Genomic DNA, 26,773 nt, shown 5'->3' on the forward strand with positions numbered 1-26,773 from the left:
AATAGGTTTATTTACGTTATGCTTATTAATTTGTGCAGTTAGTGTCTGGTAAATATTCAAGAAAAAAATATTAATTTTTATTAATATTATTATTTTATGTTAACGATTACTCATTTATTTCAGCCCTTTGTATTCAGCATGTCTCTATCGAAATAAACCTACGTTTCTATGAAAAATTGAAGCTTTTGTTTTTTTGTGGCCCACATAAACTTAAACCTTGTTTATTTGGCCCATTAGCCTTTGAATTTGACATGCTTGTTCTAAAGCAATGGCCACCATCAAGAGGGCACATAATCTTGTTCACTATCCAGCAGTTTTCAGCTGGGGTGCTGTGGCATACTGGTGTGCTGCAAGAATTTTTAAAACATGCAATACCTATTTAGTCAGGGGAACTGATCTTAGACTGTCAGATAAAAAAATAACCAACACAATAGCCGTCAACCTTATACCTATTTTTTTTGTCAGATCGGCAAAAAATGTGTTTTTTGGTGTGCTGAAGAATTTTAGTAAGTAGTTTATGTGTGCCATGAGATGAATGGGAAAGGCTGAAAATCGCTGCTGTAATCAGATCGCCCCCTTGCTTTCTACCACCTTCATGTACTCTTCTTTACATTCCCTCCTTAATTCTAAAAACATAAAATAAGTTCCAAACTGTTGTTTTTCTTAGTTGTTGTTTTCCCAGTCTGATGAGATCTTGCTTCCAGGATATTCTGTTTGGCTCAAATAAACGAGGTATGGACATTCTTACATGGACATCTATAACGTAAGGTGTCCTAAGGAGTCCTATGATGTCACAGGGCACCGTGACACCTATAACTTAGGATCCGCAGTAGAAGGTAGAGTGGGGAGTCTCGCCCGGGACCAAGACAGCCAGGCTTTTCCAACCCGAGGCGCCAACCTCTGGTCCCTCCAGTCCTCGCCCCTGCCAGGTGCCAGGTCATATCTCGCCCCCGACCCAAGCAGGCCAGCATTCCAATCCGAGGTCGGGCAGGAGGGACCGGACCACCTGTGCACCTAGCCTGGGTCAGGAAACTGAGGGCCGCGGGGGAGAAAAAGCGGCGAACACTTTCCAAGCGCGACCTACAGCCGGCTAGACACCGCGGTGCACAGCCATGGCCCGTGGCGGACCATGAGAGGGTGGGCAGCGGCCTGGGGACCGCAACTAGGGAAACAGGACAAGCGGTCCGCCCAGGAGTCCCGCCCGCCACCAACCACGTGCCAGCTCCCGTGCCCGGATGCCCTGCCCAGACGCGGAGGGGGCGTGGCCCGGCGGCCCGTACCAAGAACACGGATTCGCAGGGGGGAAACCTGGCCCGGGAGCGCGCGGCCCTGTGGGGGGGGCGGGGCCACCGACGGCCACGCCCCCACCCCCGCGTGAGGAGCGGGCGGTGGTAGCACCTCGGTGGTGCGGGCCTGCGTCCGGCTCGGATTCGGGAGTGCTGCGGAATAGGTCGAGGTGAGTGAGGGGGACCCAGGGTACCTGGTCGGTAAGCTACAGGCGCCAGGGCTCGGGGTGCCGTGGCTCCGCCGCCCGGTGCCTTGTGGTCGCCGCGACCGCCCGGGCCGGTGGCGCTGGGCCGGGTCGCTGAGTGTCTCACCCGACGCTGGCACGGCCAGCGCGGCTCCCACCTCGGCTCATCCCCGGTGGACCTTCCCCTCGAACTGACCCCTTGCGGCGGCTTGAGGGTCTTCTTTTCCACAACCGAGGACGCCAGCCCAGCCCCTCGGGTCTCGGTGTCAGAGGGCTCCGGCTCCAGGGCCCGCGCGAACCCTGGGGCTGAGCCACTTTTCCTCTCCAAGCCTCAGTTTCCCCGTCGGTACGATGGGTCTCCAGGCGGCAGTTTGGGGGGCACCTCACGTAGGAGGCGCCCTGTGAGTGCGAATGGGACCCGAGTCCGATCCAGCAGCATCAGGTGAGCTCAGTCAGGGGCTGAGCAGGGCAGCCCGGCCTCTTCTGGGAATCACGCTGCGTGTGGCCGGGGGCCCAGGCATCCCTGGGGAGCGGTGCGGGTCGCAGGCAGGTGCCTTGGCCGATACTTGCCGGGCTCTGCTGGGCAGCCTTGACGCCCTTACTTAGCTCTTGGGAGCTATTGGGTAAGAGGTGAAGGTCTCCCTGGGCGACGGGAACTTGACCTTGGCTTTTTGCTTTTATTTCTTAAGGCTGGTTACCACTGTGTAAGTTGGTGACCAGTACCGAGGAGATTGGGGACATTGTAATGAACGAGACTGCCTCGTCTGTTGGACCTCCAAAAGGCAGCCTTCCCTCTGAGCTTGGCCAAAGCTAGAGCGTAGTGCCGGCACCAAGGGAGACAAGGCTGGAGGGGATGGTCCTGGGTCTGAATCCTGGCAGCTTGGCAGGACGCTTAACTTCTTGAGCCTCTGTTACCTTCTCAGTAGCACAGACAGTGATACATACAGCCCACCCTGCTGCCACCACAGGTGTGAGGTTCTGTGGCTCAAAAGAGGGTCTAGGAGGGAGGGTGACATTGAGAACTTAAATTCCTTTAAGCTGGGCAATTAACTAACCTTCTGGGATTCATTGTCCTCACTGTGCAGTGCTCTAAGTCCTGTTGTTTGGGGAGAAGCCATTGATTCGTTAACTACGCACAAGTTCTGCCTACACAAATCCCCTTCGAATGGTTGTGGGGTTGGCTTGGTCAGGGAAACAGTCCAAAAGTCTCAGTAAAAAAGAAAAGCCAGAAGGGATCACCCTCTTGTCTTTGTGTCCCTCTAAGAGTTCTTATTTTCCTTTTGAGAGAGTGGTCAGTTCTTGAGCTCCTCATACTTCTCATACTCCTGATGTAGAAAGCTGTTTCACTGGACGCATAGCTTAATCATTATCTCAAGAGTCCAAAAAACAGATCTGCATTTCAGAGAATGGAATATTAGCTTCCAGTTGTGTTGTGGTGTTGAAAACTTCAGAGTGGTCTTAACTGTAAAATTCTTCATGTCTTGCACTTTAAAAAAAGGGCAGGTAGGTTTTAGATAAAAGGAACCCCAGGGTTATACTTCAGCACTTGGAAATAGCAGCATTGACTGCAGCCAACAGGAATCAGGCAGGTAAATATCCCTGGGTGGTATCCTATATAATCCTATATAATAAAAGGCTAATATGCAAATCGAATGGCAGAACGACCGGTCGCTATGATGCGCACTGACCAGCAGGGGGCAGACGCTCAGCACAGGAGCTGCCCCCTGGTGGTCAGTGCACTCCCACAGGGGGTGTGCTGTTCATTAAGCCGTCAGTCGGACATCCCCCAAGGGTTCTCAGACTGTGAGAGGGTGCAGGCTGGGTTGAGGGACCCACCCCCAGTGCACAAATTTCATGCACCGGGCCTCTAGTGAGTTTATAATCAGCCACAGATGTCAGTTGCCTGAGGAACCTGAAGTTTTAGGACTTGCCAATGACTGGCTTGGTCCTCTTTGAAAATCAGAACCTGAGTAAATCCGAGTGTACTTGGGAAATAGACTTTGAAATCAGAACTTCTTGGCCAATCCTGAACATTTACTTGCTAAACGCATGGAACATTTTAAGTTAATAAGAATGAAGCTCTTAAGCAACTTCTTATTTTTTCCCTGATGGAAGCTTCTGTATAGTTGTAAGACCTTTAATAGTTCCAGAGAGCCCAGCTGTCCCTGCAATATCTCTGCTTCCTGTGATGTAGGAAGGAGCAGAGCACTGGATTGGGAGTCAGGGAACCTGAGTTCAAGCTGTGGCACTAGCACTGTTTCTTTTGGAAAACCCATGGACCTCAGTTTAGTGCTTTGGGATTTAATTTGTATGTCTGATACATTTGAAAGTTACAATCAGAAAACAGTAAAATGGAGAAATGACTTTCCATATAACTATTTTTCTGTTTACAAAAATATTAAGTCCTCATTATTTTAAAAACTTTTAAGAAATATGCACTATAGTGAACATCCCTCATAGCCTTTCACTGAGACAAAAAAAAATCACTGCTAGTGGTGTAGTATATATTCTCCAGATATTTTTCTTCGCATATAAAAAACATTTATTATCTATTTTTAACTTAAAACAACAGAACCTTTTTACTATTTTAATTTTAAACAAAAACTTAGATGTTACTAGTCATACTGTTCTGAGGCTTGCTTTTTATTACTTAACATGTCTTTCTATATCACTATGTAGAGAACCAACTCATTCTTTTTTAAAGCCTCATTCTTTCATTCTTTTTTTTTAATCTTTATTGATTTTGGGGGTGGGGGTGGAGGGAGAGAGATAGAAACATCAGTGATGAGAGAGAGTCATCAGTCAGCTGCCTCCTGCATGCCCCTTACTGGGGATCCAGCCCACAACCCATGACCTCCTGGTTCATAGGTCGACGCTCAACCACTGAGCCACACGTACCAGGGTAAAGCCTCATGCTTTTAAAAATGACAGAATATTCTAGTAAGCAGTATTATTGAAAAAAATTTATGTGGTTTGTAGCTTTTTGCTATTATGAATTCTGGATGAGTGTCTTGTTCTTTATCTTGTGCAATTGGGCAAATATTTTTGTATAATGAATTCTTAGAAGTGGAAGAGCTGGAACAATGTGAGCTTTTAAGTGTGTTCAGTTAACAATTATTGACTATGTACCAGGCAATTTTTGAAATGTCATGGGTATAACAGTGACCAAACAGATAAGTCCCCCATAGATCTGATTGTCTAGTGTGGGGGTGGGGGGGAGGGGGGAGACAAATAACACACATGCTTTTTCAAATGGTGATAAATAATTTGGGATTTAACTTTTTATTATATGTGAGATTCATTTAAAAATTAAAATCAGCCCAGCTGGCATGGCTCAGTGGTTGAGCGTCGACCTATGAACCAGGAGGTCACAGTTCGATTCTCTGTCAGGGCACATGCCCAGGTTGTGGGCTTGATCTCCAGTGTGGGGAGTGCAGGAGGCAGCTGATCAATGATTCTCTCTCATCATTGATGTTTCTGTCTTTCTCCCTCTCCCTTCCTCTCTGAAATCAATAAAAATATATTTTAATAATAACAACAATAAAATTATATTTTAAAAAATTATAAGAAATTAAATGGAGAAATTACTTTTTATAAAAATGTATTTTTTCTGTTTACAAAAAAGTTTTAAGTGCTCATTATAAAAAAGACTGTCATAAAAATATGCAATATAGACAGTGAATGTCCTTCATAGCCTTACACTGAGACTTTTTTTTTCCCCTATGGAGAAAAATAGTGCAAAAGAGACAGAAAGAGAGAGAGAAGAGTGTTTGTAGAATGGTGTGACTTTAAATGTCAATAGATATTGTCAAATTCCCCTCCAAATATGATACCTTGTATGTTCCCACCAACAGAGACTCGTCATTTTAAAATTCATAATTCTAAGGCCAGTTGCAAATAAAAGAGAAGCTCTTATTTCAGAAAATTTTATGCCAGACTCTGTATTAAATTTATATTATGTATGCCCACCTGTGTATACACAAACAAACACACACGTATATATTTTAAGTTCTTCTGATGACTCCAAAAGCTGGTGTTTCCTTACCCACTTCATAGCTGGGGAGGGATCTCAGCAATGAAATCATTTGCTCAAGGGTGTGAGGGTGAAGCCAAGGTCTCATCCAGGGCCATCTTTTTCCAGGGTCCTCACTCCTCTTTTTGTGCTGTATCTCATTTTCTGACTGAAGAGGATTGGTTTTTTGTTTGTTTGCTTTGATGGAAGGAGAATCTCCTAATACATATACATACTTAATAACATGATTATTCGTCCTCACTTGCAATACCGCAAAGCACAATAAGCATGTATTTCTTGTATGTTTCACTGTACATTTAATTATAGTGTAAGAAACTTAAATGAATATCTGATAGAGAGATAGATGATGGCAGTTCTTTATTACTCTTATTATATAGGCTACAGAACAAATTCATTTTTCTGTACAGTTCTGTTATCTGGCATTTGACGGAAACTTAGGCTCATTGGGCAGGTAGGGAGAAGCTCCTGGGTCAGAGTCAGCGTAGAGTTTATACAGGGAGTGGCCCACACCAGGCCTTACTTTCTTCATCCATGAAGTGGGGGAATGAAGGACTATTTCCCCTTCTTCCCTGGAACAGCTCAAGAGATGTTTATACATATTTCTGCAGTAATGCTCCCTTGGCAGTGTTTCTGTCCTGTGGAATGACACTTACAAAACACATATTTGGCTTTCCGGGTCTAAGCTATGTTTAGGGCCTAGTTCAGGCACTTGCGAACTCTGCCGGGAAGGGGAACAAACATGAAGTAAACAATTATGGCAGAGTGTTGAGTTCATTCTCGAGATAATGCATATGAGGTGCTTATCCTTGGTGCTGAGCCTGGTGTGTGCTGGGGAGCACTCAGGATGAGCTGTCCTTATGTGGGGGGAGTCTTGCAAGGCCCCATAGAAGAGGTGACATTTGAGTTGCGTCTTGGAGGGTAGGTAGGGAACCCACCAAGGCACACCCCCTCTGGGAGGTGTAAGGTGTAGTTTGCATGAGGGTTGGAGGGTTTAGGGCTTACCTGAAGGTGGCTGTGAACAGGGAAGGTGGCTGGGATGGGAAGGCCTTTAAGTAGGCCAGTGATGTGACTGGCACAGAAGTGTTTTCCTGTATTGGATATTCAGACTTTCTTCTTGCCCAATATCTTTCTCTCTGAGTGACTTCATCATTTGGGAATCTAACTCTGCCTGAATCTGTATCATACCATTTTAGAGCTCCACATCCTAAATGTTTTTTTTTCTTCTCCACCCCCTCCCCACATAAGGTGGTTACATTAATTGTATACCTGTTGGTGTGTGTGTGTGTGTGTGTGTGTGTATGTGTGTGTGTGTAAAGGTGGCAAAGGAGTCCCATGGGCAAACCATGGCTCTTTGAATTTTTAAAAATATGTTTTTATTGATTTTAGAGAGGGAGGAAGGGGGTGGGGAGAGAGAAACATTGATGTGAGACCCATCCTTGGGCTGCCTCCTGCACGCCCCCTACCAGGGATCAAGCCAGCAACCCGGGCATGTGCACTGATCAGGAATTGAACTGGTGACCTTTTGGTGCATGGGATGATGCTCAACCAACTGAGCCACACCGGCCAGGGCAAACTATGGCTCTTTGAAGGTTAGTGGCTCCTGTTGGTTGGGTCCATTGGAGCCAGGCTCATCAGCTGTTATGCCTGATGCTGGTTGGTGTGGCAACTTGGCTAATGCTTAATGAACAAAACACCTGGGGGACCTTCCGAGTGGCTTATGGAGAAAACTGCTGATGTGGGGGGCTTATTTGTTTTACTTGTAAAGATGACTATGTTGGGGAGAAATATAAGGATTATCCTGTAATTGTGGTGCTGGAGGGTGAGGCATTCTAATATCCTTTGCACAGTGTCTGTGCACAGCTGAGAGAATGTACAGATGCTCCCAGAAATTAATCAGTTTCAAGACTAGAATATAATGTTGGATCAAACTGTGGTGCCATCAGCTGTGGACTGTTTCTCAGAGAATTGGATTCTTTAGGAGACATCCTGTGGTAGGAAAATAGAATGGAAGTAGTTGGCTTTTGTCTACCTGGTTGTAATAACAGGGGGAAATGGGTTTTGTGGGAGTGTGCCCTCTGATGTGGGACTTATATAATTTACTTCCAGGTGACATTTATGAATTATGTTTAGTCATTTTTTAATCTCCCCGTAGCTTTATCTTTAGTGCCTTTTCCTGTGGTCCTGCCCACCCCACCCGGTTTGCCAAGCTCAGCCTTCCACATTCCCTCTTCCTTTGGTGCTTATGTAAGAGCACCATGATCTTGCAGTACTTCGATCCTCACAAGCACACATCATCATTGCGTTGGGTAGGCTGGATCTGTACAAAGGTTTTTTGAGGACTGGGTAGGAACACATGAACTCGTGCTCACCTTCTCTAAACCCAGATTTGCTCATTCTGTATCTTAGGTCATTTAGGGTCGGTTTTTCACACTGCAAAGAGGGATGATGGTTCTTGAATATACAGGAGAATGTATTAGCCAATTGTGCTCAGGGGTGGGGGTTAGGTAGGGACACATTCCAGGCATGGAGTCAGGGATTTGTGGTCTTGTAAGGAAGAGCATTTGTTGGTTTCAGAACCTTTGCAATGTTATGTGGACCTGTTGGATGAAGTTCCTTACGTAATGTAACTTGCAAACTCTGAAAGGTCATTTAGCATGACAACAGAGATGAAAAAGCCCATGGCCCATGGCCTACCTGGAAACCCCACCAGCAAGATCTCATTCCAGTTAGTGACCTCACCATCTTCCAGGTCTCTAAAGCTCTAAGGACAAATGACATCTGTCCCTTTTTCCTGTCTTCGTTTTGGATTTCCACCACCTTGCTGTCCTTCAGGGTTTTTGTCCTTGAATCTCTTTCTACTACCATAGCCTTATTGTAGCCCCTTGTCATTTCCTGGTTGTGCTAGACCCATAAATGGCCTTCTGAGTCCATAATTCCTCCTCCCCGCTCCTTCCCCCGTCTCAAGACCTGCCCATGGTACCATTGCTAGATTGATCTCACAGCCCTATTTTTTGTTTTTAATCCTCACCCAAGGATATTTTTTCCATTGATTTTTCTTTTCTTTTTCTGCCCTTACCCAAGATGGGTCCCAGAAAGGGCTACCTACCTGTGGGTCATGCTCAGGGAGGGAGGGAGGATAGGAGAGAGGGAGAAACATTGATGAGAGAAAGAGACACATCACTTGGTTGCCTCCTGCATGCACCCAGACCAGGTATGTGCCCTTGACCAGGAATTGAACCTGTGACTCTTTGGTGTGCAGGCTGATGCTCTAACCACTTAGTAACACCAGCCAGGGCTCACAGCCCTGCTTTTATCACCCCTCCTTTGCTCTAGAATTTACAGTTGCCCTCACTGTCTTATTGTTTTGTGTTTTTCTTCCCTTTCCACCTACTTCCATAAAGGATATGGATGTAGCTTATAATAAAACGAGTCTGAATCTCCCTCTGCCTAATGCAATATGCTTGGAGTAGAATGTGAATTCAGTGAGGGCAGGGAACTTCCCATCATTTCCATGAGTATAAGCCAGTGCATGCAGCAGTGCCAGGTGTAAAGGTAGTCATTCATTAAATACTAACTGGGTGAATGAAGGAATAAATGGATCAATGACTGATTATGGTTTCTCACTCCCAAGTATACTGCTAAGCTTTCTTCTGCATATTGACTGTTAATATTGAGTCTTATCTGTATTTTTCAAGATTATTCTAAGGTGCCACCTGAATTTTTTTTTTAATATATTTTTATTGATTTTTTACAGAGAGGAAGGGAGAGAGAGATAGAGAGTTAGAAACATCGATGAGAGAGAAACATCGACCAGCTGCCTCCTGCACATCTCCTACTGGGGATGTGCCCGCAACCCAGGTACATGCCCTTGACCGGAATCGAACCTGGGACCTTTCAGTCCGCAGGCCGACGCTTTTATCCACTGAGCCAAACCGGTTTCGGCGCCATCTGAATTTTTTATAGGATTTTACTTTTAGCAAGAAAGGTGTAAAATTATAAATGTTTTAAGTTCTTCCAGCAATTGATAGTTTATTAAAAATTTAATTCAATAATTAATCATTAAGAAGAGAAAGAACTTGAGTCTCCACCCCACAGTAGTCTACTTCTATTTAGATATTTCTAAGTCAGCTACCTGGATGCCAAAAACATGAATAAATTTGTTTATTTTAAAAATTCTAATGAAATGAATAAAAGAGATCTAGTTTGACCTTTGAATGTATGTTGTAAGTCAGGTCCTGTGTTGGATGTTTTATGTCCAATGTGATGATCATAACTGTGAGGATGGTCAGCGAGAGGATTGAGGTTGTGTGATAAGTAATGTCATAAGTAAAGAGCCCTCATGGTTTGTAGATGGATATTTGGGGTTTGAAGCACGGTCTGTTTACCTGTAAAGCCCGTGTTCTTTCATGGCTCACCTGGCTTTTAAGTTTGTTGAATTTCAAGGCCCACACTCTTCTGAGCAAAACCATGGAAAGAACTAGTAATTGAGAGAAGGACCCTGGGAGGCAGGTAATTGTACCAAAAAACAGTCAAGGGAAGCTATTGTGATTGAGCAGGCGTTTGTAGAGCACTTCATGTGTAGTCAGCCCTCTTTGAGATGCTGGAACTGCATATGTGTGGACAAGATAAACAGGATGATGATGGCTTAAGTGCAGGGGTGGAGGGAATATTCTAAAGAACAGAAGAGCATGACCCACAGGTAGGTAGCCCTTTCTGGGACCCATCTTGGGTAAGGGCAGAGAACTTTAGGCTCTACCATAATAGTAAGGGCAGATATAGGGGATGGGAGCAAGAGAATAGACTCAGAGTGATATATTTTATCATCAGGGTTAAAGCGGGAGAATCCGGAAAAGTGAGTACAGAGAGACCCTTTGCCAGAGGCAGAAGACAGACAGTCCACAGTGGAGGTCCTGAGGTTTTTAAGCACATCTTATGAGTAGTGTCCTGCCATTTTGCTATGAAAATTGAAAATTGGATGACTTTAAGCAGACCCAAGAGTTCTCAGAAGGAAGCACCAGTTCTGTTCAGATGCTCATGGCTAAAGAGCCAGCATGCTGTGTAATTGTGTGTGGAGTGTTAACTCTGGTTTGGGAGATTTTATTGATTCAGTCACTGGGCAAATATATGTATTGAGCACCATGTTATGCCAGGCTTCTTGATCACTAGGGGAACAGAAATACAGGATAGCTCCAGCCACACACCAGCTTCTACCATGCCTCTAGGGTTTATTTAATTTTGAGTAATACTGTCACCTGATGGTACAACCAGGATGCCAACTGCAAATGAATCCCAGGTCATTAAGGAAGCAACTTCTCTCTGTAACTTTGCCTTGTTCTAAAAAGGTTTCGAAGGGCATGCAAGTGGATGACAGAGTGGTTCTATTGCCAGTTAGCCTGGTTTGAATCCTGCTTCTATCACATATCAATTCCCTGACTTTGGACACAGACTTTAATCTCTGAGATAATTATGGCTCCTATACGTCAGAGGGCCTTATAAGGATGAAATTAAATAGTAGAATGTAATAGTGTAAGTGCTTAATTATATTAATTATTATTACAATTAGTATTTATTTAGGGAAAAAATAGATGAGACAAATAGAAAATGATGGGGTGAGGCAAATAGGACCTAGGGTTAAGGATAGTGTAGAGGTTCTTCCATGATTTCCAGAGCAAAAAGGGGAAGAAAAGCCAGGAATGGGTATGAGATTTCTTTTGGGGGTGATGAACTATTCTGGGATTAGCAGTGATGGTTGTACAATGGGTGAATATACCATTAAATTATACACTTTAGAATGGTGACTTTTATGGTAAGTGAATTATATCTCTATTTTAAAAAGTCCAGTTTATATATAGGTCATGAATCCTTGAGCAGCTAGACTCCTAGTAGTTCTGCTGCTGGCTCCCCATCACGTTGAACAAGCTCTACACACCTGTGGCAGACACACTTACTGCTCACTGCATATTTCTGTGCTCCCCCACATTTCTTATCCCTCTTGAAGTTAGCTTTGGCTAACGGCCTCTGAGAGGGAGTAATATGTGTCACTTCTGGCCTGAAGCATTTAAGACCTGGGGCTGATTCCTCCCAGAGTCTTCTCCCCTCACAGAAAACCTAGGAGTTAAATGCCGAGGTGGTGAAGTCACAAGGAAAAAGCTGCTTGAACTACCTAGACCCGTTATGGAGGCCAAGTGCAGAGCATTCACCTTGCCTGCATAAGGTGGACATTGCATAGGTATGCATTAAGGCACTTGGGTATGGGTTGATGCTTAGAGGACACCTTTTCCTAGTCTTGTGACCTCATTTCCCCTCACACAGGTGTGCTATTTGATGTGGCAGGCGTCTTTTCTAACAGGAAGCCACAGCAGATGCAGTGGCGCCATGGTTCTTATAACCCAGCTGTGTCCCTACAGCCCGCTGCAGCCAGGTACACAGCTCTCCTCATACTGTCTGTCAGAGGGAGCATTACACTGTCGTTGTCAGGAGCACCTTGAGTGACCTAGTGTACCTGTCCCAGGTGACAGCATGGTATAATGTCAGGCCAGCCTCAGAGGAGTTTATCTTCCTATTCACTAAGAGAACATGGTCAGGTCAATATGAAACTGTCATTAGCTAATGGTTTATGCTGATGCACAGTCTTGTTGATGGGGTGTATTCATTGTGGATGCTTTTATAGACACTACAGGACAGTCCTTTCTCACCATGGCATCTGATTATTACTGACTTGTTTATGTTGTTGTGAGTTTTTAATAACCCTGTTAAAATGGTTTGGAACAAGTACAGGCTACTGTTTACACCACAGTAAACAGGTGAAGTTGGATTAAGTGCCATAGTTTTTCTGTTTTGGCCGGTGGAAGATTGCAGAGATTGAGCTGATGTTGTCTAATGATGGTAAAAAAAAAAAAATGGGGACAGAGGGGCACTGGAGTTTAGCAAGAGTTCTGAGTTCTAAGCTTTTTGTGTGTGTGTGTTTGTTAATCCTCACCCAATGATATTTTTTCCATTGCTTTTCAGAGAGACTGGAAAGGAGGGAGGGAGAAACAGAGGAAAGGAGGAGAGAAACAAACATTCATGTGACACATGACTGGGATTGATTGCTTCAGAGGCTTTTGTGAGCACAGTGCTTTTTAGAGTTGCTCCCTTCTCTCCTGGTTAGCAGTGGGTCTTATAGAGGGAGAGCTGCAGAGAAATGTTGAAAATGAGTTGCTTTTTGGAAAATAATTTGACAGCAGATCAAGAGCTTTAAAAATACTTATTCCTGTTGATTCAGAAATATTTCTAAGATAAGCTCAGAAACTATTTTTAAGGAAGTAATCAGAGGTGCATGAAGATTTATCTTGAAAAAATATTCATCATGTTTATCATGGCATTATTTGTAACATTGGAAAAAATGATTATATTTATACACGGGAATAACATTTGAGAATTTACAATGTTTACAATTTAATAAATGAAAAAAGCAAAACAAAATTATATGTAGTATACTTGGGGTGGTGAACACACAATACAGTGTACAGAGATGATGTATTATAGAATTATACACCTGAGCCCTATATAATTATTTTAATCCTCACCCAAGGATATGTTTTTATTGGTTTTAGAGAGAGAGGAAGGGGGAGGGAGAGAGAGAGAGAAATATCAATGTGGGAGAGAAACATGGATTGGTTGCTTCCGGTATGCACCCTGACCAGGGATTGAACCTGCAACCTTGGTATGTGCCCTAACTGGGAATTGAACCTGTGACCTTTTGGTGTATGGAATGATGCTCCAGCTGAGTCACACCACAGGGCAAAACCTACATAATTTTATTAACCAATGTTACCCTGGTAAATTCAATTTTTAAATATCTGGAAAATTGAAAATAAATTTTAAAAATTATATGTAGTATGCACTCAATAATGTTAAAAATGAATATATTTTATAGTATACATGTAAAAAAACGGGTAGAACATAAACAAATAGTAGGTGTTTGGATTGCATATTCTTTAACTTTGTTTTTTAATGTAGCATATCTCTTCAGTAGGCATATATTATTCTTGGCTCTTTATTCTGAAATTGTTTCAGATTTACAGAGAAGTTGCCAAAATAATCCAAAGAATTCTTGAATACTTTTCAATTAAAATTCCAAAGTATTAACATTATTCTGTGTTTGCTTTATCATTTGTCTATATATGTTTTAAAACATTTTTTTCTTGCCCTACTTGAGATATGGTGCTCATTTATTCCTAAGTACTTCAATGTTTATTTTCTAAAAACCAAGGACATTTTCTTACATAATCATAGTACAATAATCAATATCAGGAAATGAACATTGAAAATACTATATTGTCTAATCATAGAGTTTTTTCAAATTTTGCCACTAATGTCTTATAACAAAAGAAAAACAATTTTTTCCCCTGGGCCAAGATTGCATTTAACTGTAATCACTTTTTAGTTTTCTTTGATGTAGACTGATTCCTCAGTCTTTTTCTGTCTTTTATGACCTTGACATTTTTCAAAAAGTCATGCCATTTCTTTGTAGAATATTCCTCAGTTTGGATTTGTCTGATGTTTCTTCATGATAAGATTAAGGTTATGTATTTTTGGCGGGATATCACAGAAATGTGTACTGTGTACTTAGGAACACAGGAACATCATATCAGGTGGCAGGTGATGTCACTTTTCCCCAATATTGGAACTGTTAACTTTGATCACTTGGTTATGGTGGTGTCAGCCAGGTTCTCCATTATGAAATTCTATTTTCCCCTATGTAATCAATAAGTTTCTCATCAAACTTTTACCCACAAGTTTTAGCATTCATAATTCTTGTCTGAGATAGTTATAACTATGGTGGTTGCTGATGAGTGGTTTTCGGTCTTTCATTTCTTCTATATTTATTAGCTGGCATTCTTCTGTAATGAAGAACTTCCTCTTTTTGCCCATGTATTTATTCATCTATATATTTATGTCAGTATTGACTCATAGGTTATTTTTTTTATCCTATGGGTTATAATCTGTCACTATGTTCTTTATGTTCAAATTGTCCCAGATTTGGCCAGTGAGTCAACCCCCCATCCTTGTATATTTCTATGTCCTTTGGACATGTCCTGTCATTACTCAAGCCCTTCCCTATTCTTTAGCACAGCAAAATGCTTCAGGTTCATTCACTACTTTTCCTTCCCTAGTTCTGGAGTCAGCCATTTTTCCAAGGAGCCCTGGTTCCTTTATGGCCAATGGTTTAGAAACCAAGATCTGGGTGCTAGATGGCTCCTTGTTCCTGAGTAAATCTAGGCCATCTCAGCAGACAAAACTAGGAAATACACATAAACATATATACATGTCTAGGTCTATCTTGATATATTTTTTAAAAAAACATTGTGCACATGGATACCTCCAATTTCAATCCAACACCACAGAGTTCATTTCTCGTTCTCTCTTTCCATATTTGTAACTTCCTTCTTCAGTATGCAGTCTAGCTCCCATATATTTATTTTTAGTTTCCAAAGTAGCACATGAATATCAGATGTCTCATTATAAAAGGACAGACAAAGCAAAGCTCTCTTTAGATACCCAGCACCCCAATCATATTCTAGACCAGTGATGGCAAACCTATGACACGCGTGTCAGAGGTGACACGCGAACTCATTTTTTTGGTTGATTTTTCTTTGTTAAATGGCATTTAAATATATAAAATATCAAAAATATACATCTTTATTTTACTATGGTTGCAAATATCAAAAAATTTCTATATGTGACATGGCACCAGAGTTAAGTTATGGTTTTTCAAAATGCTGACACGCCGAGCTCAAAAGGTTCGCCATCACTGTTCTAGACATTTAGGAAATCACCATTATATTGTACCTATCCTCTTGGATCATTTTCTGGAGAAATATGTAATTTTCCTTTCATTTCACTAATTGCTTCATAATGAGAATATAACTTTCTTTTTTATTTAATGTGTTTTGGCAGTCTAACGTGCCATTAATTTCATCTAATTATTTTTAACTACTGCATAGCATTCTGTAATTTGGAATTGAAAACATAGCAGTGCTGCAGTGAACTTGTCACCGGCCCAGTGAGAGGCACATTCCAAGAAGAGAATCCCTGGACCTGGGGGCCAGGATGTGTGTTTGTTTTTTTCCATAAGAAAATAGCTTTAAGAATATTTTTCTGATTAGGTAAATAACACATGCTTATTATTTTTTAAAAAGCTGTAAGTAATACATTAAAAATAAAGTGGGGAAAAATAAACTCTCACCCCTGAGGTAATATTTTTGTGATGATCCTTTTACATATCATCTTTTGCATACACATACATAAATATGTACATCATTGGGGCCATAGTAACTTGTGTATAGTAAGTTTCACAAACCTTCAATATACAGCTTCACGAATTTTTACATAGATCAGCTCCCCCTGTAACTACCCTGGAAATACCAGGTCAAGATACTACAGTCTAGCATGCCAGAGCTTCCCTTTTGTCTCCTACTCATGACCCTTGCTCCAAAGATAACCACTATTCTGATATCTATCACCATAGATTACTTTTGTCTATTCGTGAAGTTAAACTATAAATGGTTGGTACTTTTTCATGTTTGACTTCTCTCATTCAATATTACATCTGTTGAGATTCATCGTATTATTGCATGTAGCAGTAGGTCATTTGTTTTCATAGCATAGCTGCAGCTACTTAATTTTTTGTTGTTGTTTGTTTCTTATTCAGAATTTTTAATAGTAACAGCTACATTTATTACATACCCTGTGCTAGGCACTGCTCTAAACCTTTACAAATGAAGCTTACTTAACCCTCACAATAACCCAATTAAGCGAGTACTATTATTGTAATAACATGTCTATGACTCTTATCAGGTTGAAGTAGTTCTCTATTATTCCCAGTTTACCCAGTGTTTTCATCATGAATGGATGTTGAATTTTGTTAGATACTATTTCTCTATCTATTATTTAGATGATCATATGGGTTTTTTTTAAGCCTATTTGAGTAAATTACATTGTTTTTGAATATCAAACCAACCTTTATTCCTGGAGTAAACTCCATTTGATCATGATGTAGTATCTTTTTTATAAGTTGTAGTATCTTTTTAAATTTGCTAATATTTTAGATTTTTGCATCTATGTTTTAAGGTATATTGGTTTGTAGTTTTTCTTTTTGGTACTATCTTTGTCTGGTTTTGGTATCAGGGTAACACAGGCCTCATAAAATGAGTTGGGAAATCTATTTTCTGACAGGCGTTGTATATAGTTGGTATTATTTCTTCCTTAAATGTTTAATAGAATTTACCAATGCTATCTGCTCCTGGTATTCATTTTTGGTGAAGGTTTTAACAATGGAATTTGGATTATTTTAAACTTTTCAGATTATCTATTTTTCTTGGGTGAGCTCTGATAGTGTGTGTCTATAAAGAAATTTGTCCATTTCATCTAACTCAGTGGTTCTCAACCTGTGGGTCGCGACCCCTTTGGCAGTTGAACGACCCTTTCACAGGGGTCGCCTAAGACCATCCTGCATATCAGATATTTACATTACGATTCATAACAGTAGCAAAATTACAGTTATGAAGTAGCAACGAAAATAATTTTATGGTTGGGTCACAACATGAGGAACTGTTTTAAAGGGCCAGAAGGTTGAGAACCACTGATCTAAGTTATCAAATGTTAGCATAATGTTGTTCATAATTTCCCATATTACCATAGTAATGTCTCTAGAATCTAATGATGTCCCCTCTTTTATTCCCTATATTAGTAATTTATGTTTTTTCCCCCCTTTTTTTCTTATCAGCTTGGCTAGAGATTGATCCTATTTGAAGGCAATGTATGTGTCAAGAGTTCTATAAATTTAAATCTAGTTGAGAATTTAAGGAATTTTTTTAGAGAGAAAATCTTTTTTATTTAAAGATGCTTTTATTAATATTATTTAGGGAGGAAATCAGAATGGACTTCAGAAGTAGACACATTTTATTTTATTTTATTTATTATTATTATTATTATTATTATTATTATTTTTTGTAGACACAATTTTAATTCAATCTCTACAACTTACCACATCACACAAACCATTTAAACTGATCTGAGCATTGAGCTCATCATTTTAGGCCGTAATAGTAATTTCAGTGTGAGGTGGCTGACACAGTAACATACATACACCCAAGAAGTGCCAGGCCCCATGCTTGCTTATAGTGGGCAACCACTGCTACTCTTATTTAAGTGAGGAGTTGGAAGCAACCCTGCTAAAATTGCCCATTTGTGCAGTATTCCCCCATTTTCCTGGGGCAGGTTGCTCACTTCTCTATCCTCACAGCACTGTGATTTTGTTGCATTTCTCACATTTGACTGCAGTGTTTTCTGTGTTTCCTTGGCCAGATTGTGAACTTTTGCACAGCAGGGCTGTGCTTTTCTCTCTCGTGCCCATATATATTTATGTGGTCAAAAATATTTCAATGAATGAAGAATAGGGAAGTAATTAAGTAAATAAGGGTACATCAAATCAGTGGACTATTGGACAGCCAAAGGAAATATCCTTATAAAGTGTCCTCTAGCAGCATGAAAAAAAATTTTATAAAATAGAATACATTTTCTTTGCTTTATGTATGAGTGTATGTGTATGTGTGTGTATAATATATTTATGTATGGAAAAAAATGAAAGAAAATACTAGAGAGAAACGCTATGTGGGTGATGAGCTTCTGGCCTGGCTTTTTTTTTTTTTTTAATTTATTGATTTCAGAAAGGAAGAGAGAGGGAGAGACAGAAACATCAATGATGAGAGAGAATCATTGATCGGCTGCCTCCTGCACGCCCCCTACTGGGGATCGAGCCCGAAACCTGGGCATGTGCCCTTGGCCGGAATCTAATCTGGGACCCTTCAGTTCACAGGCCGACACTCTATCCACTGAGACAAACCGGCTAGGGCTGGCCTGACTTTTAATCAAACATTTGAGCCAGGTGAGACAAGGCTGGGAAGTAGTAAGGCCTCTGCTGTTGGAGGATGCAGGGAGAGTCTGGAAATTCTGGCACAAATGGTTGTTGAGGTGCCTGAGGAGGGAGGCCCACTAGTCCTGCATTCCTTTTCTCTCTGTCACTGTTTGCAGATACCAAGTCCTCCCTCTTGCAGCCAGAAGGAGCAGTGAAAGTACCACTAGGGAGCAGCATTTGTGTCTGTGCCGCCTGAGTTGTGTCTTTTTTATTTTCTTATTTATTAATTTTGAGAGAGAGAGGAGGGAAGGAAGAGGGAGAGAGAAAAAGATATATGGATTTGTTGTTCCACTTATTTATGCATTCTTTGTTGCTGCTTGTGTGTGCCCAGACCAGGGATCAAACCTACAACCTTGGTGTACCGTGAGAACGCTTTAACCAACTGAGCTACCCAGCCAGGGCCCGGAGTTGGGTTTTAAAGACATAATTAGGACATGATAATGGTGTGCTGGGGGGAGCCAGGCCATTTACCCGGTAAGAAGCTCCTTGATAAAGCTGAGACAGCTCTGTGTGAAGCACAGGCTGTTGTTAGGACCAGGTTTTTTTTAAATTAAATTAAATTTTATTTGATTTCCATCACCATTTATCCCCCTATAACCTCTACCACTTCCACCCACCTCCCTCCCTGCAACCCCCAGTCACCACACTGTTGTCTGTGTCCATGAGTTCTTTGTCTTGTTTTTATTTTTTTGCTCAATCCCTCCATGCCTCCTGCCTCCCCCCACCCTGCGAGCTGTCAGCCTGCTCTCTATCTATGAGTCTGTTTCTATTTTGCTAGGTAGTTTAGTTTGTTCATTAAATTCCACATATGAGTGAAATCATATGGTACTTGTTTTTCTGACTGGCTTATTTCACTTAGCATAATGTTCTCCAGATCCATCCACATTGTTGCAAAGGGTAAAATTTTCTTCTTCTTCTTTTTTTTTTTTTTTTTTTACAGCTGAGTAGTATTCCATTGTGTACTAGTAAATGTACGGTAGCTATTTTATCTACTCATCTACTGATGGACACTTGGGCTGCTTCCAAATCTTGGCTATTGTATATAACACTGCAATGAACATAGGGGTGCATATATTCTTTCAAATTAGTGTTTTGGGTTTCTTTGGATAAATTCCCAGAAGTGGAATCGCTGGGTCATAAGGCAGTTCCATTTTTAATTTTTTGAGGTCACTCCATACTGCTTTCCACAGTGGCTGCACCAGTTTGCATTCCCCACCAACAGTGCACAAAGGATCCCTTTTCTCCATCCTAACCAACACTTGTTGATTTATTGATGGTAGCCATTCTGACAGGTGTAAGGTGACATCTCATTGTGGTTTTAATTTGCATTTCTCTGATGGTTAGTGACATTGAGCATCTTTTCATGTGTATTGGTCATCTGTATGTCCTCTTTGGAAAAGTATCTATTCAGGTCCTTTGCTCATTTTTTAATTGGATTGTTTGTGGGGGTTTTTTTGCGTTGAGTTTTATAAGTTCCTTATAAATTTTGGATATTAATCCCTTATCAGGGGAATATGTTCTCCCATTCAGTTGGTTGTCTTTTCATTTTGTTGATGGTTTCCTTAGCTGAGCAAAAACATATGGGACCAGTTTTTTAAATGAAAGAGTTAGTACTTCACCCTTCCTGCCATTTTCAGAGATCTATGCTAAGCCTCTTTCCTGAGGCCTTAGGATATGCTATGGGATCACATATCACTGTGGGATGTCTGTCATTGTGTCCTTGCTTTCCATAGCTCTTATTTAATGTAAACAGAGGGAGGGAGGGAAGGAGGGAAGGAGGGAAGGAGGGAGGGGGGGGGAGAGAGAGAGAGAGAGAGAGAGAGAGAGAGAGAGAGAGAGAGAGAGAGAATATCATTTAGAGTGTTCAGTGAAAGAGATCCAGAAGTCAGCATTTAAGTGTTAAAGGTCAGAGCCTTGTGGTTTCCCTCAACATGGTTACCAATCAACCAGTTCCATTTAATGAACATTAATTTGGTGGGTCTGTGTCCCAGGCCCCTAGGATGGCAGGTACTCTCTCTGTCATTAAACTCAGATCACCCAGCCTTCTGTTGGCACATCTGCTAAGATAGGGGGCCATGCCCCACAGCAGTTTGTTCCTTTTCCAGGCACCTTTGTCAGAAAGCTCTTCTTACAGAGTGTATACAACTCTTCCCTCCATCACCAGGCCCCACTTCTGCACTTTGGGGCCTCTCCTTTCTGTTTTCTGACTACCCAAAGAAGGTATCAGCTGCCTCTGACTCTCCTTTTCCTTAGAATAGTAAACCTTCCAGTTCCTTTACTGTTTCTCAGGTGACATGTTTGGGGATTGCCCCATCCTGGGAACTCTTCCTGGTTGTGTTCCAGCTTGTCCTTGATGCTAAGTGTGGAGTCCATCTGTACCTCTATTAATGAGCCCTTAGTGCACATTCGCTTTGGGAGGTCATACGGGCATTGGCCCATCTCATTCTCTATTCCCCCCCACACACACCAGGCTTCCCCGTGGCATTGCAGCTGTTGGGCTATGCCTATGAATGACAGCAATGTGTTGGTGCTCTCCATTCCCCACCAGTGTGGTGGCAGAGGAGGCCTGAAAAAGAGGATTTAAATAAAAAGAGAGAATACAACCCTTCATTTTCTGTGACAACAGCTGGGAGTCCTACATTTGTGCTGTTCCAGGAACCAGAGACAGAGACCAGTATATTTTCTATTATCTCACAGAATCCTCTGAAGGAGGCTTGCTGTGTGTGTGTGTGTGTGTGTGTGTGTGTGTGTGTGTGTGTGTGTGTGGTGTGTGTTTTTTTGGGGGGGGGGTCGGGTCTGATTGCTCTCTAAGGGTTCTTGTCAGACTGTCACCCCTTATTCCTGTTGATGTCCTAGAGGCAGAAGCAGCCTTCAGAACTGGTCTGTCCAGCACCTGAGTAAATTAAGGCAAGTCCTCAAATTTGTGTTTCTCTTTGCCTTATTTGTATTCAAACTTAACTGAGGCAAAGGAATGGTCAGGAGGATGAACTTGTGTTAGAAAAACCCAGTCTTCCTTCCTGAGTCTCTCCTTTACTCTCACACTACTACCCCAAACACAACCCTTCATTTTCTGTGACAACAGCTGGGAGTCCTACAATTTAATTCAATTCTGACATTGTCTACCTGCAGATATATCATCAGATCCCACAGGTTAAGGGCTTAGTCCCACAACACCACCCTGTCAGAAGCCAGTCGCAAGTGCAGGTGCTACTGACCGATAGGCTATCAATGGGGGTTCCAGTGACCTCCTTGGGTTCAATTAATTTGCTAGAGTGGCTCACAGAACTCAGGAAAACAGTTACTTACCTTGACCAGTTTATTGAAGGACATGATAAAGGGTGTAGATGTACAGCCAGCTGAAGAGGTTCAGAGGGCAAGGTGTGAGGGGGTCCTGAGTGCTGGAGCTTCTGTCCTGTGGAAGTGGGAGTATGTCACCTCAGTATGTGGGTGTGTTCACTGACCTGGAGGTCTCAAACTCCATACTATTGGAATTTTATGGAGGCTTCATCACATAGGCATCATCAATTATTAACTCCATTTTCTGGAGATTGGGGGTTGGGGCTGAAAATCCCCAGCTTCTATTCATGACTTTGTCTTTCTGGTCACCAGTCCCCATCCAGGAGACATCCAGGAGCTGCCTCATTAGAACAAAAGATACTTGTATCACTCAGGAAATTCCAAGGGTTTTAGGAGCTGTTCCAGGAACCAGAGACAGAGACCAGTATATATTTTCTATTATCTCACAGAACTCCTCTGAAGTATCTTGTACCCATCAATTGCCCTGTGCTAACTTTTAATAATGTTACTAAGTTATACCCACAAAAGGCTCTGGAGTATGTTGCCAAGGGCTTAAGGGGTCTGTGGGTTCACCCCACATGGTGTTCAGGCTAAGTGGCCAAGGCTCCAGAAAGACTGATTGAAACAAGCCTGCAAGGCTCTCCACGATCAGCTAGCAGTTCCGGTTCCACAAATTGTCAGCTCAATTTGTGCTGAATGATGCTGGCTCTTCTGTCTGGTTCTTGCCAAGTCATGCTTGCACAGATCCAGCTTTCACAATACCAGTCATGTGTCTCCAGATCACACTCATAAACCCTGTTATTTAGGGGAAAGGTTGTTAGCTAGAGACATTTAAGCATCTGCTGTGGAGCATTGACCTGAACGTGTTGTCGTCTAGACCAGTGGTCGGCAAACTCATTAGTCAACAGAGCCAAATATCAACAGTACAACGATTGAAATTTCTTTTGAGAGCCAAATTTTTTAAACTTAAACTATATAGGTAGGTACATTGTTATTAACTTAATTAGGGTACTCCTAAGGCTTAGGAAGAGCCACTCTCAAGGGGCCAAAGAGCTGCATGTGACTCGAGAGCCGCAGTTTGCCGACCACGGGTCTAGACTGCCTTGGTCAAGGCTCTGTGACTTACTGATATTATGACGTGGTGCAAGCATCATTGTATAGCATTACCATCCTATGGCATAGTTCTTTCTAATCATGTTACACCCTTGCCCTATCGTCACTGGCTACCCAGGGCCCAAAGACTTTAGACCAGTGGTTCTCAACCTTGGCTGCACATTAGAATCACCTGGGAATCTTTTTAAAATCCTGATTTCTGGGCCTCAGCCTCCGGAAATTCTGTTTCTTTGTTACTAATGTTGTGGCCCCACCCCATAACAAAGAAACAGGATTTGAAAAAGATTCCCAGGTGATTCTGATGTGCAGCCAAGGTTGAGAACCACTGCTTTAGACACATAGAGGGCTCCTGGGTCCTGGTCTCAAGTCTCATTTAAAAGGCTCATCTCTTACCACCCTTGCACCCACGCATATAAATGCATCTCATTGAACCACAGTTGAATTACACCAGGTTCTGTAGCTATTATTCTTTCATGGTTTAGGCCTTGATACATGCTAATTCTGTTGTGGATTTCTCTTATCTTCCTTATCTGATTGGTGGACTGGTTCATTTTTCATGACCCAGCTCAGATGCTGGTATAACTTCTTTTACTGTTTTGGACCATCTTACTTTCTTTGTCCTCAGATCTCTATTTCCGCCCCACACCAGGCTTCCCCGTGGCATTGCAACTGTTGGGCTATGCCTATGAATGACAGCAATGAGTTGGTGCTCTCCATTCCCCACCAGTGTGGTGGCAGAGGAGGCCTGAAAAAGAGGATTTAAATAAAAAGAGAATACAGTAAAAAATCACTCACCAGCTCTGGCCGGTGTGGGTCAGTTGGTTACAGCATGGACCTGTACACTGAAAGGTTGTGAGTTCGATTCCCACGCAGGCACATACCTAGGTTGCAGGTCCAGTCCCCAGTTGGGGCCCAGGTGGGAAGGCAACTGATCAATGTTTCTTTCTCTCTCTCTCTCTCTCTCTCTCTCTCTCTCTCTCCCTCTCTCCATCTCTCTAAAATCAATAAGCATGTTGTCGGGTGAGGATTAAAACAACAACAACAAAATCACTTACCATACTAAGAACTAGGAAGTTCTCAACTTGCCTGGGAAAAGACAATCAGCAGATGCCAACATCAATATAATACAGATGTTGGAATCATACAAGATATAAAGAAGACCCAAACAGACATCTTAGAACTGAAAAGTACAATACTGAAAAATAAAAAACTTCAATGGATGGCTCCACCATAGAATAGAGAAGACAGAGGAAATCATCAGTGAACTTGAAGATAGAACAGTAGAAATTGCCAATCTGAACAACTGAGAAACTAGACTGATAAAATTGAACAGAATCCAGCAGGTGTTGCTCAGTGGTTGAGCATCGGCCCATGAACCAGGAGGTCATGGTTCAATTCCCGGTCAGGGCACATGCCAGGGTTGCAGGCTCAATCCCCAGTAGGGGGCATGCAGGAGGCAGCCGATTGATGATCCTCTCTCATCATTGATGTTTCTCTCTCTCCCTCTCCCTTCCTCTTTCTAAAATCAATAAAGAAAATATTTTAAAAAAAATTGAACAGAGCCTCAGGAGCTTATGGGACTAATATAAAACACATTTATGTCATCATAGTCCCAGAAAGAGAGGAAAAAGAGGGTGGGGCTGAAAAAGTATTTGAAGAAATAATGGCTGAAAAGTCCTCAAATCTACAAATTCAAGAAGCTGAGAAAATCCCAGATAGGATAAACCCAAAGAAATCCACACCAACCACATCTCAGTTTGGATGATGAACTTTGTGGACACTGGCTAGAGAGGAATCCATTCCAATTGCCCTTTTGAGCACTATTCTCTAGCAGGCTGCCTTGGGAAAGGTACTTGTCCCCGAGCACCGCTCAGTTTCTGGAGGATGAGTTTTAGGCAAGAGCAATCTTTGTTTCCTTGAGGGTTTTCCCTCACCTTGAAGCCACTAAATCTTGGCAGAGGTTTGTGGGCCTGAGCAGACCCTGTTCTCACTGCAGCTGGGGGGTGGATGCCAGACTCATCTGGGCTGCCTCGGGTGACAGTGACTGTTTGCTGCTGGGTGATTTGCATGCTGAAGGGGAAGACTAAATTGCTTGCTCACTTCCTTCTTGCTGCATCAGGTGATGGGCTCACTCTGATGTCAGTGCCGGGTTGGTTGACCAGTCTTGTTTACTGACCAGAAGTTGAATATAGTCAATGAAAGCCACAAATGCTTCACGGAAGGTGATTTTACTCTTTAATATTGTAAACAGTTGGATGGGGGAAGGGCCTTCTGTTCTTACCTTGTTTGTTCTTTCAGAAGCTGGTGAAGGTCCACCATTGCCCCTGCCTGAGAGGCCAGTGGTTTGCTCACCTGTCTGCATTGTGGGGCTGCTGCTGGCTGGTGCTGGGACTGTGTTGTTGCCAACCTTGGCCCACACCATTAGTGGAAATTGGCTGGCTGTTTAAATTCGGGAGGAATAGCATCGGCCTATCTATGTCCATTTTTGTCTTTTATAGTTAAAATAAAAACTTATGTGTAGACCTAATTTATAATAAAAGATCAAGTCAGATCTGCTCTCTTTGGGGTGGTCTTTTCTGTGCCTAATTTTACAGATGGGGACATCAAAACCTACTGCCCCTAAGAGATTTACAGAGGCCCAGCCAGCTGGTGGCAGGGGTGTGGCAAGACTCTGGTCTAGTTAAGAAATTACTCTTTCTATTTTCTCATGTCCATTTCTCTCTCTCTCTCTCTCTCTCTCTCTCTCTCTCTCTCTCTCTCTCTCTCTGTTGCTGACAAATGTTGCTTTTGGCCCCATGAGTTCTGCACGTGAAAAGAAGAAATGACTCACAGGGCAGAAAGATCGCACATGGAGTGCCTGCGGGGACCTCAGATAGTCTTATGGTCACCCTGTCACACCTGAAATGGAGGACACTTGTCAGGCAGGACATCCAAAAATTTCCCATCAAAATATGTCACACAGCAGAGGAGAGTGACTTTGTCATAGGGTCTTTGTTCCCAGACTGCTGAGGCACCACAGTAAACCTCCAGAGGTTTTTTCCAATGCAGTGGAAGTCCACATTAGTGAAAGTCCACATCTGTCCACGTTAGTACTGTCTTGGGGTAGTTCAGTTTCAATGTTTTCAGGGAGATGGCCAGTGGGAAGAAATGTACATTTCTTTTGATAACTTTGTGTCTTTGCAAAGCTGGGTTTTTAGTGGTTGTTTAGACCTGACTACTTCCCATATGGAACTATTAGGTATTGCTTTGGGCCTAGAATACCCCAAAAATTTTACTGAGATACCAGGGATTCCGTGAATTGAGAGAGTTTGGGAGCCTCTGTCCCATTGCCAAATTTCATCTAAATCCATAAGCTTCAAGTTAATAATTGATGTAAATTTTACATTCTGTGGCATAATGTATTTATTGACTGCCTTCGCTCATTCCATGGGTAGTTATTGAGCACTGGATTATGTATCAAGTAATTTGCCAGGAAAGTGTGACCCATAGAAGTGACATTCATGCTGAGGTCTGAAGACTGAGTAGGAGACAACTAGAAGAAGAACATTTCAGGCACAAAAAGACTCTGGAGCAGGGATACAAAGATGCAGGCTGGAGACAAGGGTGGGTGTTTGTGTGGCTTCAGTGTGAAAATAATGGTTTAAGTAGATCATCATAATGGTTTAACAGCTTATTCACAGCTTCAGACCCCAGGAACGATGCTCTGTGTCCTAGTGTAGGAAGTGTGGGGCTAAGGCTTTTCCCCCAAGTTGACTTCCTTCTTGCCAGCCTGCCAGCCCTTCCCACAATGTGCCAGATTCAGAGGTGCCCACGGGCCTATTCTTCCCTAAGGAGTTTACAGCAGAGCAAGGGAGAGATATGTGTTCAACAGGTCTTTCTACTCGGACGGGTACTGAAC

General features: G+C 42.4%; 1 protein-coding gene across 1 annotated transcript in view; it reads left to right on the forward strand.

Annotated features, from left to right (window-relative positions):
- The first annotated feature begins 1,220 nt into the window (after window positions 1-1,220).
- Window positions 1,221-26,773, forward strand: part of LOC102425746 (NADPH--cytochrome P450 reductase) — a 61,269-nt gene continuing 35,716 nt past the window's right edge. The window contains exon 1 of the mRNA XM_023753419.1: window positions 1,221-1,456. Within this exon, the coding sequence (XP_023609187.1) occupies window positions 1,236-1,456 (221 nt within the window). The 5' untranslated portion in view covers window positions 1,221-1,235. The remainder of the gene's footprint in view (window positions 1,457-26,773) is intronic.

This window comes from Myotis lucifugus, unplaced genomic scaffold, assembly GCF_000147115.1.
Source record: "Myotis lucifugus unplaced genomic scaffold, Myoluc2.0 scaffold_45, whole genome shotgun sequence".
In the NCBI taxonomy this organism is placed as follows: domain Eukaryota; kingdom Metazoa; phylum Chordata; class Mammalia; order Chiroptera; family Vespertilionidae; genus Myotis; species Myotis lucifugus.